The following is a 17,610-nucleotide window of genomic DNA, read 5'->3' as shown; positions in this document are numbered from 1 at the left end:
GAAAAAAATCTGTCATTAATAATATGATAATGCAATAGTGATATACCGTCTTGTTTTACAAGATTTGCCTTTACATGGTAACCTCAATGCCATGTGTGTATATATGTAAACTGTTGAAGTCCTACAACAGTATTCTCCATTTTTAAAAAGTGGGTTTGCCCCACACATACGAAAAGGTTCATGTGAATGACTTCTGTGTTTGCTTATAGTATTTTAAAAAAACGGAAAATGAAAGCATGATGTTTCACACATTTAGATAAAAAAAACCCCTACATTTAGATTTGGAGTTCTTCAATATTAATAGTTATTAGTAGCCATTCGAGCAAACTGCACATATTTGTCAGGAGGCAAGGAAGAGTTTACCCCTTTTTACCTTTCTTACAGGAGGTTTTACAATGAAGTCCTCATACGCATCTTCTGGTTTCACTGTTGTGAAGTTTTCATGTAAAATGGCAATTTTCTTCTCATTGTCCCAACCAGCAGGTCTATAAAAAGGAAAACTTTGCCTTTTCAGTCACAAAAAGCATTTCTACAGGGACCATTTATTTACTACCCTCTACCTGAATAAGGCAATTTTATTATATGTCAGTCCTAATCCCCAGCTAAATTTCAAAGATACTAAAAAACTGGAATGGTATACTCTGAGTGAAGTAGCCCACATAATATACACCAAGTTGGTTTTTTAATTCAGGATTTCAGAAGACTCACATACTAAGCTTTTGAACGACACAAACCGTTCAAGTTATTTTTATATATATGTTATATGAAGTGTAGTGCTTAATAGAAAACAATCTCAAACCATGCTGCTTATTCAATTGACTTACATAAAAACTGCATCTTTTTCTACCACTAAGGCAGGTGTGGTAAACTGAAAACCGTATGTTTTATGTACAATGTACTTATACAACAGATCAAGGTTCTTTTCCTCCTTAACTGATGTATAAATCAAGGCAGCCCCATCTGATTATTTATTTAAGGAAAATTACGTAAGATACAGTTTTTAAATTATAGTAAGAATTTCAAAACAGGAGCTAATGGACATGTATCTACTGGACCTAATTTTGAGAAGTAGTTCAAGGCAAAACTATAGCCATTTAGTACTGAGGGAGAGAAAGGGGGTGTAACAGGAGAAGATTCACAATACTTTTCTTTCACATACACAAAAGTTACCTATCCTCCCAGGCACTTAACTCTGAAAAAGACTTTAAGAGACAGCTGAGAACTGAGGTTTACATGGAAATTGCAAGTTCTGAGAGGAAAACAAAGAAAAACCACTTCACAAAATGCAAGACAAATCCTTTGTAAAGGAGCAAAAGCTCCAAATCCCATGCACAATTTAAAAACTATGAAAAGTGTTACATGTCTCTCAACATTTTCAATACAACAAATGCTACATAGTAAATAACTAAATACCAAGCAATCTTGAAGTGCAACTTCTGGGATTAATTTTGTGTGCAATTCAACATTAAAACCTGTTTTCTTGCTTCCAGGTTACAGCAAATCTCTTCAGCGCAGAAAAGGATACACTGTAAGCAGAATCTACGAATGTGTGACTGAATGAAGTCGAAGTGTTCTTCTCTGTAATCATGCTCCTTCTCTAGTACACTCACTGCATCGCACTGGAAGAAAGGGAGAATAACAAAACCAGAAAAACCCACTTATTTAATCCCAGCACATCTTAAAACATCTTCCTTAATATTACACATACATCACATTTACTTTGAGCCTTTGGTTTTAAAATGCCACCAATAAATCAAAAGATAAAGTAATTAACATATAATTGATAAGGTTATTACCCTTCTGCAAAATTAAAAATTGACACTGATGGCAGAAGCTTACTTTTAAAATAAATCCCTTTACTATTAATCCAGAATTCATTTTGCATGTCTGTATAAAGCATGCCTTCTAAAAGAAAAGTAATTAAACTTTTCCATAGTAGCAAACAGAACTAAAAACTCACTTTTGTACAAACTACCAGCACAGGAATACCAAGGTTGTGAGTCAGCACATTTTCTCCAAGTGGCAAAGAAACATGTTCATCCTCTTGGCCACAAGAAGGGCCTCTTCTCTGCGGTGATCCTTGGTAGCCTTCTTCAGGTTCTACATACTCTTGAAACTCCTTTATAACTATTAAGAGAGAGATCTTCTTAAGGTACAACAAAGGAACTAGTTCTTCTTTTTAAACCAAAATTAATCTACAACTAACTAGAAATCTCAACTTTTTTTTTTTTTTTCCTTTTATAGTGAGGCACTACATGAGAACAGAATGCAAGTTTAAGCCTTATTGGCACTTGAAACACAACAATTCTCCTCCACCAGAACCTACAGCAAGCTAAATCAAGTGCAATTTGGAGTCATTACAAATACTCAAAACTAGTTGCAAGGGCTATAGTATGCACAAATGCACATTCCTCACCTCAATGCATTTCATTACAGGGGAGTTGACACAGAAAACGTAAATGTAGTTTAGTAATATAGCCTGTACTCAATGCAATTGGTACCTCGTTTTGGAAGAAAGCATGGTGAAAATGTAAATGGACACGGAAAACACCAAGCTGAAACAGCTGCTCTTTCTTATAAACTATTACTCAATTTAAGTTTGTATTACTCTACATTTCTGTTGCAGAAGTCCCGTGCCCAAAATATAAAAAATACACTGCATAAATACAGAGTCAAGGGCTTCCAAAAGTTATCTGAAGAGACTCAGTTACATATTTTGGAAAACGACAATGGAGTCCAGATTAAACTAGATGCTTTCTGTGTTTTCAATGTGTTAATTTTATGGCAGTGATGAGTGTTCCAACAATATTAAATACTATCAAATACTGAAGTGCCTAAAAAATGGTTTTAACACCATTTTGGAAGCGCGCTGTGATCCCATGCATGCTTTATCAAAACTGGGCTGCAAGTTACAGCTTTCATGTCTGTCTTCAGGATGAAAGCCACAGACCAGATAAATCTGCCTACTGGATGTGTCTGCTCCCAGACACAGCACTTCCCGAAGGCCCAGGGTTCTCCCTGACATGACAATCTCACCCGAAGCCTCCTTGCTCAGCCACGAGGAGCCCTCAGAAAAGAGGCAAGCAAAAGCTCCATGATTTGCTCCCATGAAGGTATCTTTATTTTAGAAATGGTAGGAGCAGGCTGACTGTACATACAATAAGGAAAATTTGAAAAAGCTCCCAGTCTCCAGCACAGTCACAAAGAGAGTGTTGTTCAGCACATCCATCCATGTGACAGGGAAAGAACTGCAACTGTACTGCAGGCCATCTGATACTTCTGAGGTTTAGGAAGTGGTAAAACCTCAGAAAAGTTTGTAATACATATCTTGCAAAATGAAGTCACTGTACCTTTTCAAAATAGGGACCATTCCTGCAATAGAATGGGCATGTGGAAGGAAGAACAAATCAGAAAAATACATCTGTTCAAGCTGCACAAGCTACAATTTTTATTTGAAATATAAAATGGTGTGATTATTGCAGAAAACAGAGCTCTAGTCCAGAGAAAATCTAAAAAAACACCCCACATTAAATATAGACTGTAAGACTTTCAATCACCAATTCAATATATCCCAAAGTCCAAGGAAATAAAAAAAAAATCTGAACGCAGTTGTTTTTCAACTTGGGGACACAGTGCCTTCTGGAGGAGAGGAAACAACAATGCTTTCAAAGACATGCTTTCCTCTAATACTGTTTCCTGTTCAGCAACTGGCAATCAAAATTTCATTATACATTCAGCACATGAAATATGTTTACTGACTATCTCATAGAAAGCAAATTAATTCCAGAGCATGTAACTAGAAAAGGGTTTAAAAAAGTACTTATTTCATTACTCAGACTCCTAGCTCAGGATAGGAAAAACCCTACTGAAGACAGTTTTATTACAGCAGGTAAGACAATACCATTTACATCCACTACAATCATTCAGATAAGCCTCTCTGACTTAATCAGATGTAAAAGAATATTTGACAGTACTGCTCTCAATTTACTACAGCATTATAATCAGACAATATTAGTTTCCTAGGTTTTGTTCATATCAAAGCAGAAACATCTTTTCTTTACCGATGTATCTATTAGTATAAAACCCCTCAAATTTGGGAAAGAAAAGCCTCTCTTGAAAACAGAAGACAACATGATACAAACCATTATTCAAGATACCCCAAGAATTTTACTAATACAAATAATAGCAAATGCAACATTGAAACTTCAGAAATTTGATGGCACATCCTCATTAATTTCTGCTGAATGGGAATGACGACCATAATCTAGGGAGCTGAGATTCCCAACTCTTCCCTCTCCACAAGAGTAAGCAGTAGCAAACACCATGCATCACAGCCCAGCGATCAACAAGGCCATATATCACTCTGGTCGATCCATGCACAGAGGGAGAAAAAAACTTCACTGTGGAGATGAGCTCTTGTTGTGGACTGTTAATAATGCATATGGTCTAGCATTAATCCCTGACTAGAGACTAAGAAAACACAGTGCTTTAGTTAACAAGGGCATCTGCTCAACAAGTAACTACTAGAGTTAAAAGAAGGTAAAAACTATACTAAGAACCTCTAACTACTGTAGCTTGAATGCAGATTCACTTGTTTCTGACTTGGTTTAAGTGCCTGTTAGCAATAGGCTCTTAAACACTTCTTAGAGATCCTCATTCAACCCCCACTCCTATTCAAAATTTAGTCTTGTTAAATCCAAGTAAACCTGTATCACAAGTGCTGTCAGGCTACCTTTTATAAACAAACTGCAATCTAAGCAGCTAATAAAGCTCGCTTCAGTTAAAGCGTTTCTTTGTGACACAGCAATCTAATACTTTTTCCTTACCTCCCATATCTATTTCTCACTTGACTTCTACTCTCAAACTTTTAACAGACATAAAGTTCATCATGCGCCCAACAGCTTGTATAAATGTTTTCTTTTTTCTATTTTTCTAGTGAGCTATGAATATTTTCTCCTCCACATAATTCATATTCAGGAATCACACTCTATAGGATATTGGAAATAACTGTTTTCTTTATTAAGAAGTGGGGGAAATTACTTTGGTTTAGATATATTTTGAATAGGAAGTACAGATAAGAAGATGCACATACAATAGGAAGCCAGAAAAACAACTGTTCATCTGACAAATCTGTAATATTCTGCTACCTATCAGTAAGGCCCACACGCTACTAAAAGCTAACTATAACAAGAGCAAATGCATCATTCATGTCACAGGAGCAATTGACTTAAGTACCACCAAGAAAGCAATCCACAATTATTCTTAGGTTTGATTGTTCTAGTAACAATAAAATCCTCAGTCTTGGAGTACTGTTTAAATGCAATACAGAAATGGCAGGCAAACACTACAACTTACTTAACTAGATAGATCACAAAAGCACTGAACAGCAGAACAAGAAAAATGCAGAAAATTTTTCTGAGACAATCGTTCCATATCTACACTCTGTTAAGCTTCACAATTCATGCAGCTTTTAGCTTTTTTGTGCACTATCTGTACTGATCATAAATTTTAGTCTTGCAAAAAGAATTCCTAGACAAAAGGTATCTGGGCAAAGTAAGTTTCTTTTATCTTTTAGTATAAGAATTCTTTCAGCTATGTGTCAGACCAAGAAAAAAAAAAAAAGGCAGAGAACCTGACACTAATTCAGCTTGAATGGGACACAACATATTTTTCTGAAAATTAAGTAATTTTGTTTCAAGTCTTTAGCTTCAAATGCTCCAGAGGACATTAACATAATAGCCATTTTACCAGTATACTTCCTTTCTGCATTTCTTGATTCTTGACAGTCCTCTTCTCTGCTTTGTTGTCATAAACAGGGAGGCAAATTTTAGATCTTCCCTGAAATAATTATTCAAATGTGTGTTATTTAAACAATGATTTATCATAATTGAGCCTGAATTAAATGAGAACATTTGAACTGACATTATTTATCTGAATCCACGCTAGCCAAGCTTTTCACAAGGAACTACCAGAGCAGCTCAGTGACAGGAGTGAATGCAAACAAACAATGCTCTTGGTATACTCTGAATAATTCCATTTCTTTCAAGGCAGCCTGTTGCTTCCGTATGTGTGTGTCCTGCCTCCCACTCTGGAAGCTCTTGAACACAAAAGGAAAGCTTCTCATATACCAGATGGAGCCAAGCGTCATCCACCCAGTTAAGCCAATAGTCAGTATCTCAAATTGCAAACACAACACAAAAAGGCTGGGTGAAGAAAGGCTGTGAAAACCTTGAAAGCAAAAGACAAGCAGCCCAAAGCTCAATTCCACTGAGAATGATGACCCAACAAAAGGATTTCTGGAAACCAGTAATAAGATCTTGGTAAGGGAGAAAGAACAACCTAGCAGCACTTTAAGTGGATGCTAATGGGGTAACACTAGAAAATGTTTCCCCATGGTCAACAAGAACTACTGGTTACTGGTACTGAGCGCAATAGCTAGGGAAAGTACCGTGGACATTTAGCTTGGTCCACAGGCCCCAGCTTATATCTAGAAGCAAGTGTAAGGGAAAATGGTTCTTTAAGGTTAAGTCAAGAAACATACACATCCATGTAGCATTATGCTGCAGTGGGGCTTTACTGGAATTAGTTTAAGACATCTCTTCACTCTGCACCCTGTTTTTAGGTTTTGACTGCCTGCTTCACATGTGCACTTTATTAGTGCAGTTTTTACATATGCAGGCTATTGCAACACAGTGATTCTCCATTTTCTAAGTGTCAGCTTATCTCAAGAAGCATATGCAGCAGGATTTTAGTACGGAAAACTTTGCTGGTGTAGCTTTATTGATGGGCTGTAGTCCCAAGGCGTTCTTCAGGCATGTGTGCTCTAAATTGTCTAAGCAGTTACGCTAATATAGCCACAGTTACAACAGGAATTTCTTTTAGCACAATTTGCTATTAAGAGAATTACAAAATATGGTGGCCAAAGTTTTGAGCACACATCTGGCCTTAGGGACAGTCTGCAAGAACTCAGAAGACAAGTATTTGAGATGACACAAGTGTCCTACACAGTGACTAAGAAAAGGAGTGAGATGGAAGCTTCAGAGCAGAAACATTAAGGCCTCGATTTCACCTGCATGCTGATATTGGACTGAAGTTCACCGCTCAGCCATAGGATGGCAGCAGAGTCCTGCAAGCGTGTGAATCAAGCAGATCTCGAGTTCTCCTCTTCCCTCGATTCTATTAAAGCGCAAGACAAACTAGGAATTTCTACAATACTTTAATTTAGAAATCTCTAAGACAATACTACTCGAATGTCTTCTAAGTTCCCCAAACACATTGCTAAAGTTTTGCCATAGCTGTAACTGGCTCCACACAGTACACTCTTAGTGAAGGCTGAAAACATTTCTCTTCAAAAGTAAAATTTAGGTGCACAAACTCCACATTTATTTGGATTGCCGTAAGATTTCGTGCATCTCAGAAAAGTGCAAATCGGGTTAGCTGCCGTATTCTGAGACTAGAACTGCCTTTCCATCTCCCATTCCCCAAAAATCTCTCACACATTAAAAAAAAAAACACAAACCAACAGCTTTTTCCCTTGAAAATTCACAGATTTTTACCTTTTTTTTTTTTTTTTTAATATAACCTGGTGATCAAACCCAGGTGGTTTCAATCACTAAGTTTAAACTCTAGCTAGTATGCTGTAGGCACTAGCCTTTTGGGAAAGTAGTATTTAACATTCAGAAAGGATATCGGCTATCAAAATACATCTGAATGCTCACAAGCCAAAGAGGTTCGCTTCAGGGAGCAGTGTAATCTAAGGAAGCTACTAGACAGTATTTGCAAGGCTTAATACAGTACAGCTAGCCACCAGCCCTGAACAAAAGCAGCAACCAGCAAGGGTCAGTGTGAATCTATACTTCAGCTGAAACAGAATCCATGTTTCCACTGAAGAAATTTATTTTGGAGTAATTCAATATGAAAACAGAAAAAACTCTCCAGAAACATTCACAACTATTTTAGGAAAGAAAAGAAGCTGCAGGAAACAATACTGCAGCAATGACTGTTTGCCAGTGCCAGATTCTTTCCTGCCACAGATATGCCAGAAAATAAAGTTAATTTATACAACATTCCTAAAGTCACAGGGTACGAATGGCTTTAATGAGAGACAATTAGATGTACCAGGATCACAGTCTGAACCTTGTGAAAAACAAGGGCAAAGAGACCTACTGGAAGACAAACACAGTATGGGAATGGGACCTGGCTTAGATACCACAGGAAAGCAGACAGCTCACTTCGCTACTGAATTTTGTCCTATTTTTAAAAATGTGATTCTGTATGGAGGTTTGTTTTTTTAAAATTGGCCTTTTTAGAAATCAAATTGTCAAAATCTCATTACTGCAAGGGATTTAGACCATTAATTCACCTGATGTTTTGTTAGCACAGCGAAACTGGAAGAGTCATTTTAAAACCTACCAGAGTCTATTTGAATGAGAGTTGTAATCACAACTTCAAAGAAATTCTTATCCAACCCATTCTCAAAACACTAATCTGAAGAGATTTATCATTACAAAAGAAAGTTGCAAGAGCTAGTTAAAAAAAAAAAAAAAAAAAAAAGAAAAAGAAAGGAAAAAATGGACAAGAATGTACGGATGCACAAAGACTTACACTTCTGTTCCATGTCTCTCATCTCTTCTGGAGGAATTTTCATCTTATCAATATGTTCTTGCAAGACACTGGCCCATTTCTGTAAAGATTCCATAACAGTCCAAGGTCTAGACATATCTGCAACAAAGACTACAATGGTGTCTTGCAGGGATTCTGCAGAAACTGCGAACTTCAATAGCCCTTTATGGTATAAGTCTCCATCCAGAATCCAAACGTTACAGCGAGTATGATCTGAAAGGAAAAGGTACAGTTGTAAATCACGAGATGCCAACTTTTTGCTTTGCTGACTACAAGCAAACAGATGAGTACATTAGTGTTAGATGGAAGACCAAAGCCCAGCTACCAGCAGATCTTGCCTGTTTATTTTTAAGACAGGTACATGTGTAAATGCCTACATTATTCGTTAGATGTTTTCATTTAATAGGATTTTTTAATTCATTCAGAATCTTTTCATTTAAAAAAAAAAAAAAAAAAAAAAATCTGTTCTTTGGCTTTTACCATGGGCAGCTGATGCAACAGTTTTTAGATACTACACAACATTCCTGAATTTGAAATATGTGTATTCCAAGTAAAACCAGAATACATGTGACACATATGTAACTCCAAGTTCAAAAGGGGGTGGTTATAGCTCAGTCCAGCAGGGAAGCCTCAGGTGTCCCTCAAACACATAAGCTGGCTTAACATACTAAAGAAATCTCACAACAGAAATAAGCTGCAAACAAGATACAAGCAATAAGCAGCTTATGTTTCTAGCACAGAGGTAGGAGGAGCAAACACAGAATAAACTTACAACCTACCAAATTTTAAAGTTGTGCTACCTGCTCTTAATTCACACTGTCTTAACATTGGCTCCTACTTGCAGGCTCCTTACAGAATGAGTACTGGACAAACAATTTGGAATTTTAGTTCTTGTGTTTCCTACCCCCTCCCAGTGTTTTGATAGTGACTGGACATTTTTTGTTGAAATGCAAGGGGAGGGGGAATCAGCTGGGACAGACAGCTGGCAGGAGGAGTTTTAGCCCAAACATGAACTTTGGCAAGAATAGAAGAAACTGAAAATGGAGCATCATTCAGGAATCATGTATCAGGTACTCTGAACAAAAAAAATCTGTCTAAATTAAAATAAAAAGAAAGAAAAAAGAAAAAAAAAAGAAAATAATTACATTATCCTCAGAACTTCCTCCTGAAAAGGAACAACTCCATTTGTTTCTATCTTCTAGACTCTTCCTAGTACCTCTTCCAAAGTATTCCCTATTCTACTACTACAGCCGTCCAGAGGGGAACAGCGGGTCTCCACGAGTATTCCATACAAGATAACGTGAATTCTGAAATACACGGATCAGCAGAACAATCACTGCGGAGCCCAGATTTTCAAAACAGCTACTGAGCTTCGTAATTACTCTGCCTCGCTGTATTTTCCCTGCCCTGCGCTCCAAATCTTTTAACCTCACAAAATAAATCCAGTTGCTGTGGTTATCATAACTTTAGGAAAGAACCCAGAAGGATCAAAAACACTGGCTCTAGGAAAAGGCAGAAACTTGACTAAGGAAGTTGGAAGGAGAAAAGAGTACAGAGATATACATACTACCCCCCAATCAGGTCTTGGATAAAATTACTGAACAGCCAAGTTACAGTCAGATTACATCAAGATGCTATACGTGGGCAGTCTTCATTTAGCATTTGTTATGCTCCTACTTAAGTACTGTTAGGATGTCATAAGACATTCAAACATCAGTCTTCACACAAATAGGCCAACAGTTATGCTTTTAACTTAAAGATCTTACTTCCAACTGTGCATCTCAGATCTACCCTTTGCAGTAAACAGTTATGATAATTGCTGTGTACATAAGAAATGCAGCTTTGCATATTCATCAATTGTTTTCCTCCTCTCCCCCCCCTTTCCAGGAAATTGTCTTGATATCACACAGGATTCTCACAACACTAAACATATAAATCTAAAGCTGTCGACAGACCTCTAAGGACAGGGAAAGTCTGGTAAAAGTTTAGAAAAACAGAAAGGAAGCCAAGATATAAAGTGAACACATTTAGTATTACACAACAGTAAATGAAACATCTATGCAGGACTCTGTTATCCTCTGCATTCCAGAAGCATCCTTTGTATATTCCCAAAAGCAGAAATCTACCAGTGAATAAAAACCCTGTGAGCTTTCTGTGAGTTAAAGGTTATTAATAGACATTAACTACGTCTATGCACAACTGTCTCCTTGAAGCAAATATGGAAGTTTTAAAAACCTAACTTAAGTCTACCTATAGTCTATGAAAGTTTGCAACACTTATCAGCACTTTCATAGCTTCTCCTGTGGTGCTTTGATTGCAGAAAAGACTTTCATACCTTAGCAAGTAATAGAAATTAATAAATACCCTAATTCACTGCTTCTAAGTCACTTTTTTAAGCCAGTATCTAAAGGTTACACAGGTTTTGTTTGCTAAACACCTTTGTCCTACTTAAGGATTTCGTTTCTGCTTAACATCCAGAATACGGACTAGAACTAGAATAGAGTTGGAACTAGAATGCAGTTGGAACTATCACTCAAATGAAATCAATCTGCTAGGGAGACTGGAAGCCTAGCGCTCACATTAAAATGTACTCAAAAAAAAAAAAAAAGGAAAAAAAAAGAGAACATCGTATGAAAATGAAAGGTTTTGCTCCTTCCTTACAGTAAAGAGGTATGGCTTGTGATTTACATTTGCTTCAAATATAAAACACTTATAAACACAGTAGGGGTTGTTCACAATTTGGCAAAGACTTGATGGCAAATTCAACTTTGTCAGCACCACATCAAGCTCCTAGTTAGTCATATGATGTGAATGTTAACTGGGCCTTTCATAATGGTTATGACATCAGACACCAAAACAGAGCAAACAATTACCAGATCCTGTTGGAAAAGCAGGTGCTACATATTAAAGACTATTACAATAGCTGCTAAAACTAGATTTCTAAATCCTGTCAATACTTCATTATCCCTTTAGCCAGGACAAAGATTTTCCAGCTTTGATGAATTTTACTGCAGATGGTTGATTCTGTGAACTGCAACTACATCTCCTGCATTTATTCAGAAGGTATCAGTGGTAATTAGATATCCCTTGTCCAAGCTCTGAAGAGAGGCAAAACAGGCAAAAATAATTGTCAAGAGAACTACTTCAAAGATGTGGACAAAAAGACAATTTTCCCATTAGAAACCAGTGTACCAGCAGCACTTGGCTCAATCTGGAACAACCAGTTCAACTGGAATATGCATATATGACATGACTGAGGCCAGTCCAAACCAGAGGCAAAAAACCAAGACTACGTGATTTTGTTACAAGTGAGAACGCAACAACGGAATGGCTCTACTTCACTGACACATTTGGCACAGTCAGGACAACTGTATTGCATTTGTAGTCTCAGGCCATTCAACTGAAAGTTCTCTGTGATGTTTGTAATTGCCAGCTAAACCATACAGTACCGCTACTAAACCAGTCGATGTAGTTTGTCTTGCTGGACATCCTCGCTTTAACTCTGCCCCATCACTGCAAGAGACTCTGAAAGCTACTCTAAAAACACATATCCTCTAAGAAAATTATGCAGAGCCTCTCTTCTACCTCCTATGAATTAAGATTCTCAGCTCTTCAAAGCAGACTAACCAGTATAGACACAAAACATCTGCTCATCACAAAGAAAGGCAAAAAATTAAAACTGGCCACACTACCTGAGAAATTCCACTAACAGAGGACTCTTGGGCCTGAGCTCCAAGGTCATTTAATATTCTGAGTTAACTTTACAGCTAGTGCTGTGTGCTTTTATCCAGATGAACTATGGTGTCATGTATGCAGAAGCAGCCATATGCTCCAAGGATATGGTACCTGGGGCTAATGATCTAGGAGAATCCTTTCTTTCAGGATTGCTTCTCAGGCATTCCCAAACCTCTTCTTGAACAAATGCCTTACCCTAGGCAGAATTTGGGGTAGTACCCTAGGAAGGAGATTTTTCAGGTAGAGATTCAGTAGCAAACTTATTCTAAGTTATCCTGAGACTTAGGGACCAAAGTACTGCATGTTAAATTGAACAACTAACATCTAACAGAACTGAACCAGCTAACTACCAAGGCAGTGGTGATGTGTATCTTGCCATCCAACCTAGGTACCAGCCACTGCCAAGAAACAAGCAGATGACAGTGAAAACCAAAAAGTTAGTGGGCACCTGTATTAGCTACAGGGATCCTTCAGATGCTTTCTATACATTTGTTTTACTTCGCTACAAAAAAAAAAAAAAAAAACAAAAAAAAACTCCACACAAACCACAATTTAATCACTGATCTGATCTTTTGAGGAAAAGACAAAAGTAACTGTAAACTAAAATATGCACCTAGCAACCTAGAATAATTCTACTTCAAATGTAGGAGGAGCCAGATTCAAATATCCCTTGGAGGGGGATGGGGGTGATAAGAAGCAACACAGAAGATTTTCCTTAAGATTTCCAAAGGGAGGTGGGACGTAGATAATGACTCAGCACTATGACCAAAATATTTCTCCTGGACAGAATAAACTCTTCTGAAATAAAGAAGAAAAAGGCAAAGATGGCAAATAAATCTTCTCACACCTGGAAAAGAAGTTGAAAAGATCTCACTCCACTACAGAGTTTCAGTTACCAGTGTTGATTTGACACCCCTGGAAATCCTTGTGGTTTGCTGGACTTGAATAGGTGGTAGTATAATAAAAAGCAGATACCCTCGAAAATGAATATGTGATAGTAAGCTCCTGAATGCCCATCTCAAGTTTTTTTATGGCTTCCAAGAATTGTGGGTCAGTTATAAAGGCTTTGTTCCCAAATCTGTGTCTGAGCATACGTACATACAAAGCATGCAAAGAGTTTAAAAAAACAAACCCAAACCTGTCCTAGAGAGAGAGGAGTGTTATCTTTGCCTGCTGGGAGGTCCTGACCCACTTTGCTATTTATTTTGCTTGCTGATGACACTAATGAGACAGAAAGGAAAAAAGGCATGTATTATTAGATCCTAACACATCCATTAAAGGGATGCATGAAGACCTGAATTCTCCAGCTGCGTCTGGTAGTCAAAAAGGTCTCTTTTCTTCCTGCTAGTGCTGCCTGAGTTCTTATGACAGGCTTCTTGTAACCACCTCAAATACTTATCCCTTCCAGATACTCAGGAATAGCCCCAAAATATTTCCAAAGTAGGGACATACTTGAGGTTTGATAGTCAGCACCAGGAAAAATAGCACACCAAACATTTTCCTGCTTATAATACCATCTCCTTTGATGTTGCAAGAAGCCTGATGTCATAGGCTGTCTTAACACTCCTAATCATAGAGGTTTTTTTCCCTTGAAGTATTTATGCAGTACTGAAGAAGACTGTGCATGGTGAGAAAGCACACCAAGAACCTCAAGAAGCCGAGAATGGCTCAGCACTTAAAATTACAGGACAAAAGTTATTTTAGAACTGCAAGATTAGGTGGCCACTGAAGACACAGTCAGTGTACTCATGATTTCATTGTGCCTAACTTAGTATCCAGAGACAGTTTACAACCATGTGAGCGCAAGACCAATCTCCATAACAACCAGTCACATACGGTACTTAATCACTCATGCAAGCCATCAGTACATTTCCATTTCCATTTTCAAAATACCATTACAGGATCTTCCTAGTTCATGTGTTTTCAGGAACATGGAAGAACCACCACCATTGCTTCCCTCTTCCCAACTGAAAACTCAGAAAGACGTCAAGAATAGGAAGACTGAAATTCCCCATTTTTGAAGATGGAAACTAACACAAAGACGTCCAGTAGTTTGCCCACAATGAGACAGGCAGAGGCAGATTTAGAAGCAAGGACGATGAACTCACTCCCCATCTCCCCCTGTCCCTAACCTTCCTAAAACCAGGAGTATTCTGATCATGAGATCTGCTTTTAAGTGGTCTCTTGTTGTCATCCTCTTTCCATATAGTAAAGCAATCATCAACAGCAACAAGGAGAAAGACAATAGGGAAAAGAGAAAAGCTCCAATTTGAGAAAAGGAAATACTAATTCTGATTTAAAGTTCTGTTCTTCACTCATTCAACTCTACTAAAATGTCTCACTTAGTTATCCAAAATTCTGCACACAGCCCCCACAAGAAAATACCCACACTCAGAAATCCATACTAAGAATTAAATTCTCATTAATGTATCACTTACCTTCTATAGTTATCAAGTAGTCATACCAAATGACAATTTATCTGCTACTAAGTCAACATCAGCAAATATATCTACCCTAAAAGTAAATGGATCCTGAGAGCTGTTCAAGTGTACTTTCTTCTCATACACAGGTCAAGCTGTAAGAAGGGCAAGAGGAAGAATGTACACTGAATGTAAAATGCCTTTCACTTTTAAGAAATTGGTATGGCTTCTAAAACGTACAGAGCAATGCTGGAAGCAGCTACCTGGGTATAACCCAAAACACACTGATGAAACCACAGTTATTAAAAAAGCATGCCAGCTACTTAATTACAGTAAAGATATTACATATGAAATGAACTTACCATCTCTGTCTTCATCGTGAATATTTAGATACAAGTATTCCAGCCCTCTTCCTTTCTTGCCATGCTCTGCTCCCTGTATTTTAGCCATAAGTGTGGTTTTCCCTGAACCATCATCACCTGCCAGTAAGTTTTTACAGGAAAAAAAAAAAAAAAAAAAAAAAAGACACTTTCAGAATTAACTTTAACTTCATAGAAAAGATTTTTCAAAACACGTTTAAGCAATCAGAAGTATTCTTGTACATTTTTGGGCCACAGTTATTTGTTGTTTTCTTTCAAGTATTCCAGCTAAATCCAACAACTTATACCATGACAATAAGAACGAAGCACTTAATTATTCTCTATTACGTTCCATTTGTTTAAATATGTTCTAAATCTAACAGCAGAAACCAAAAAGAAAGTAAATCTATCAGCCTGAAGACAGTAATACCACAGATCATATTACGTAACCTAATTTTAACAGACTACTGTATCTGTTTGTTCACGTCATGGTTTTAAACGCACTTTGGTTCTACAGAAGAAAAAACAACCACCCAACTGCTTGCATATATTACTTACCAAAAACAAGAATATTCTTGCCCGCTGGCAATTTAGATCTTGACCGGGTAGAAACTTCACTCAGTATCGAGGACCTAGAAAAAGAGCATCATTCTCGGTGGAATGACGTGCACACGTCTGTGCACACGTATGCACGCGCACACACAAACGCAACCCACACATTGCCCATTTGACAGCACTGATGAGCTCAGCAGATCTCCACGGACCAATCCGGTTACATTCATTCTATTTACAAACTAGACATGATGCTGCAGTTAAATCTTTTAAGTCCGTTTTAAAAGACCAAAACTATGCCACCTTTTCGAGAAAAGCTTGTATAATTTCTAAAACACGTGCAGTAACATTTCACGTTTTTCTCTCTTTTAAGAGGTCGCGTTACCGCAAAACATTACTTTTCAACTGATGACTAACTCTTCCCACAATCCATTACTGTATTTTATGCACGATTTTCTTCCTGCCCTTACCAGTATTTTCAAAAGCGCTACTCGGAGATAAGCGACGGCACAAGAGATGGAGTCTCCCGGAGCCTATCCCACAGAGCCGGATCTCTGGGGCTCCGCAGACCCGCTCTCCCTCACCCTCGCGGCGATGCCGGCCTCATTCGTGCGGGTGCGGGGCTCCCCTCACGCACCCCACCATCCCTCTCAGAGCCGGGAAAGACAGCATTCCTCACCGCCCCGGCCGCCGGGCGGGCCGGCCCCCGCCGCGGGCAGCCGCCTGCCGCGGCGCCGCCACCCGCCGCTCCCGTCAGCGGGGCCCGAGCGCGGCCCCGCGGCCGGCGCCCACCGCCGCCGCCGCCGCCCCGGCCCAGGGAGGGCCCCCGCCCTGCCCCGCTCCAGCCCGGCAGGGGCAGGGGCTCACGCCCGCCGCGGGAGGGCTGAGGCGGCTCGGCGGAGCAGCGAGACCCCCGTCGAGAGAGGCGAGGCACGGCACGGCCGAGAGCAGCCGCGGGGTGCCGCGGCCCGGCAGGCGCCCGCCCCGCCGCCCCCCTCACTCACTCACTCACCACAGGTTCTGCCCCTCCTCCTCCTCGCTGGGGAGCTCGGCGCCGCCGGGCCCGTCCGGCCCCAGCAGCTTCTTCTCCACCAGCACCGGCGCCATCTTGCCAACTGCAGCCACAAAGAGTGACCTCACCCGGGCCCGCCGAGGACCCCGCTCCTCCCTCTCTCCCCCGCCCGCGCGGGCGCCCCGCGCCGCCGGCCCCCCGCCGCGGCTCGCCGCCGCCCCTGCCGCCGGCGGCCGCACCGCCGCTCCCCGCCGCGGCCGCGCCGCTTTCCGATCAGGCGGCGCCCGGGCAGCCCCGGCAGCGCTCCCCGCCCTGGGCGGTGCCTTCCGCGGCGGCCGGGGCCGCCGCCGGCAGCGCCCCCTGGTGCCGGCGAGGCGCTGGCGGCCGCCGGCGGCAGCGAGGCCCGGCCCGGGCCGGCCGCCGCCGCCGGGTCTGTCTGCCCCGGTAAAACCTCGTGCAGCCGCCGCCGCTACCGCCGCCGCCCGGGAAGGGTCCCGGGGTGAGCGAGGTCTGCCAGCGAGCTGCTGGCACGGCCCCTGCTCCAGGCCTGGCTGCAGACGCCGCGCGGCCCCGGTGTGCAGGAGTACCACGTGTAGCGTGCAGGCTGAAATAACTCGTGTTCAGATGAAACCGCCTGTTACAAATTATCTTCCACTTAAGCAAGCTTTAGCTACCACCCTCGTTCTTACACCCCGCCATTAATTTTTGTTCTTCCACTAGAACACAAAGGAAGGTGAAGATTGTTAGTAAACATGCTTTCCTTCGGGATGTGTCAGTCAAGTCAGCTTTTCAAAGTGCTCAAACACAGTGCTGCGTCGCTTAAGCAGCCTAAAAAAAAAAAATGACATTACTCCTTTCCAGTTATATTTTTACGATGCCCCTTATGTGTGGATTTCAAAGCATTTTATGC

The 17,610-nt window shown here is 40.3% G+C and overlaps 1 protein-coding gene across 2 annotated transcripts in view; it reads right to left on the bottom strand.

Annotated features, from left to right (window-relative positions):
* DYNC1LI2 (dynein cytoplasmic 1 light intermediate chain 2) overlaps window positions 1–16,859 on the bottom strand; it is a 28,495-nt gene extending 11,636 nt beyond the window's left edge. The window contains exons 1-8 of one of the 2 annotated variants that reach the window (XR_007506673.1): window positions 16,701–16,851; window positions 15,695–15,768; window positions 15,140–15,256; window positions 8,605–8,835; window positions 1,961–2,127; window positions 1,526–1,619; window positions 825–960; window positions 374–485 (exon numbers count right to left, since the gene is read on the bottom strand). Coding sequence is in view for 1 of the 2 variants with exons in the window: in XM_049805203.1 (XP_049661160.1) it covers window positions 374–485; window positions 825–960; window positions 1,526–1,619; window positions 1,961–2,127; window positions 8,605–8,835; window positions 15,140–15,256; window positions 15,695–15,768; window positions 16,701–16,795 (1,026 nt within the window). In the remaining variant the exon portion in view is untranslated. Of the gene's footprint in view, window positions 1–373; window positions 486–824; window positions 961–1,525; window positions 1,620–1,960; window positions 2,128–8,604; window positions 8,836–15,139; window positions 15,257–15,694; window positions 15,769–16,700 lie in introns of both variants that reach the window. The other variant, XM_049805203.1, reaches the window with a different exon arrangement.
* Window positions 16,860–17,610: the final 751 nt, after the last annotated feature.

The sequence above is a fragment of the Accipiter gentilis genome, chromosome 7 (genome assembly GCF_929443795.1).
Source record: "Accipiter gentilis chromosome 7, bAccGen1.1, whole genome shotgun sequence".
Classification (NCBI taxonomy): domain Eukaryota; kingdom Metazoa; phylum Chordata; class Aves; order Accipitriformes; family Accipitridae; genus Astur; species Astur gentilis.
This window is presented reverse-complemented; position numbering and strand designations above follow the sequence as displayed.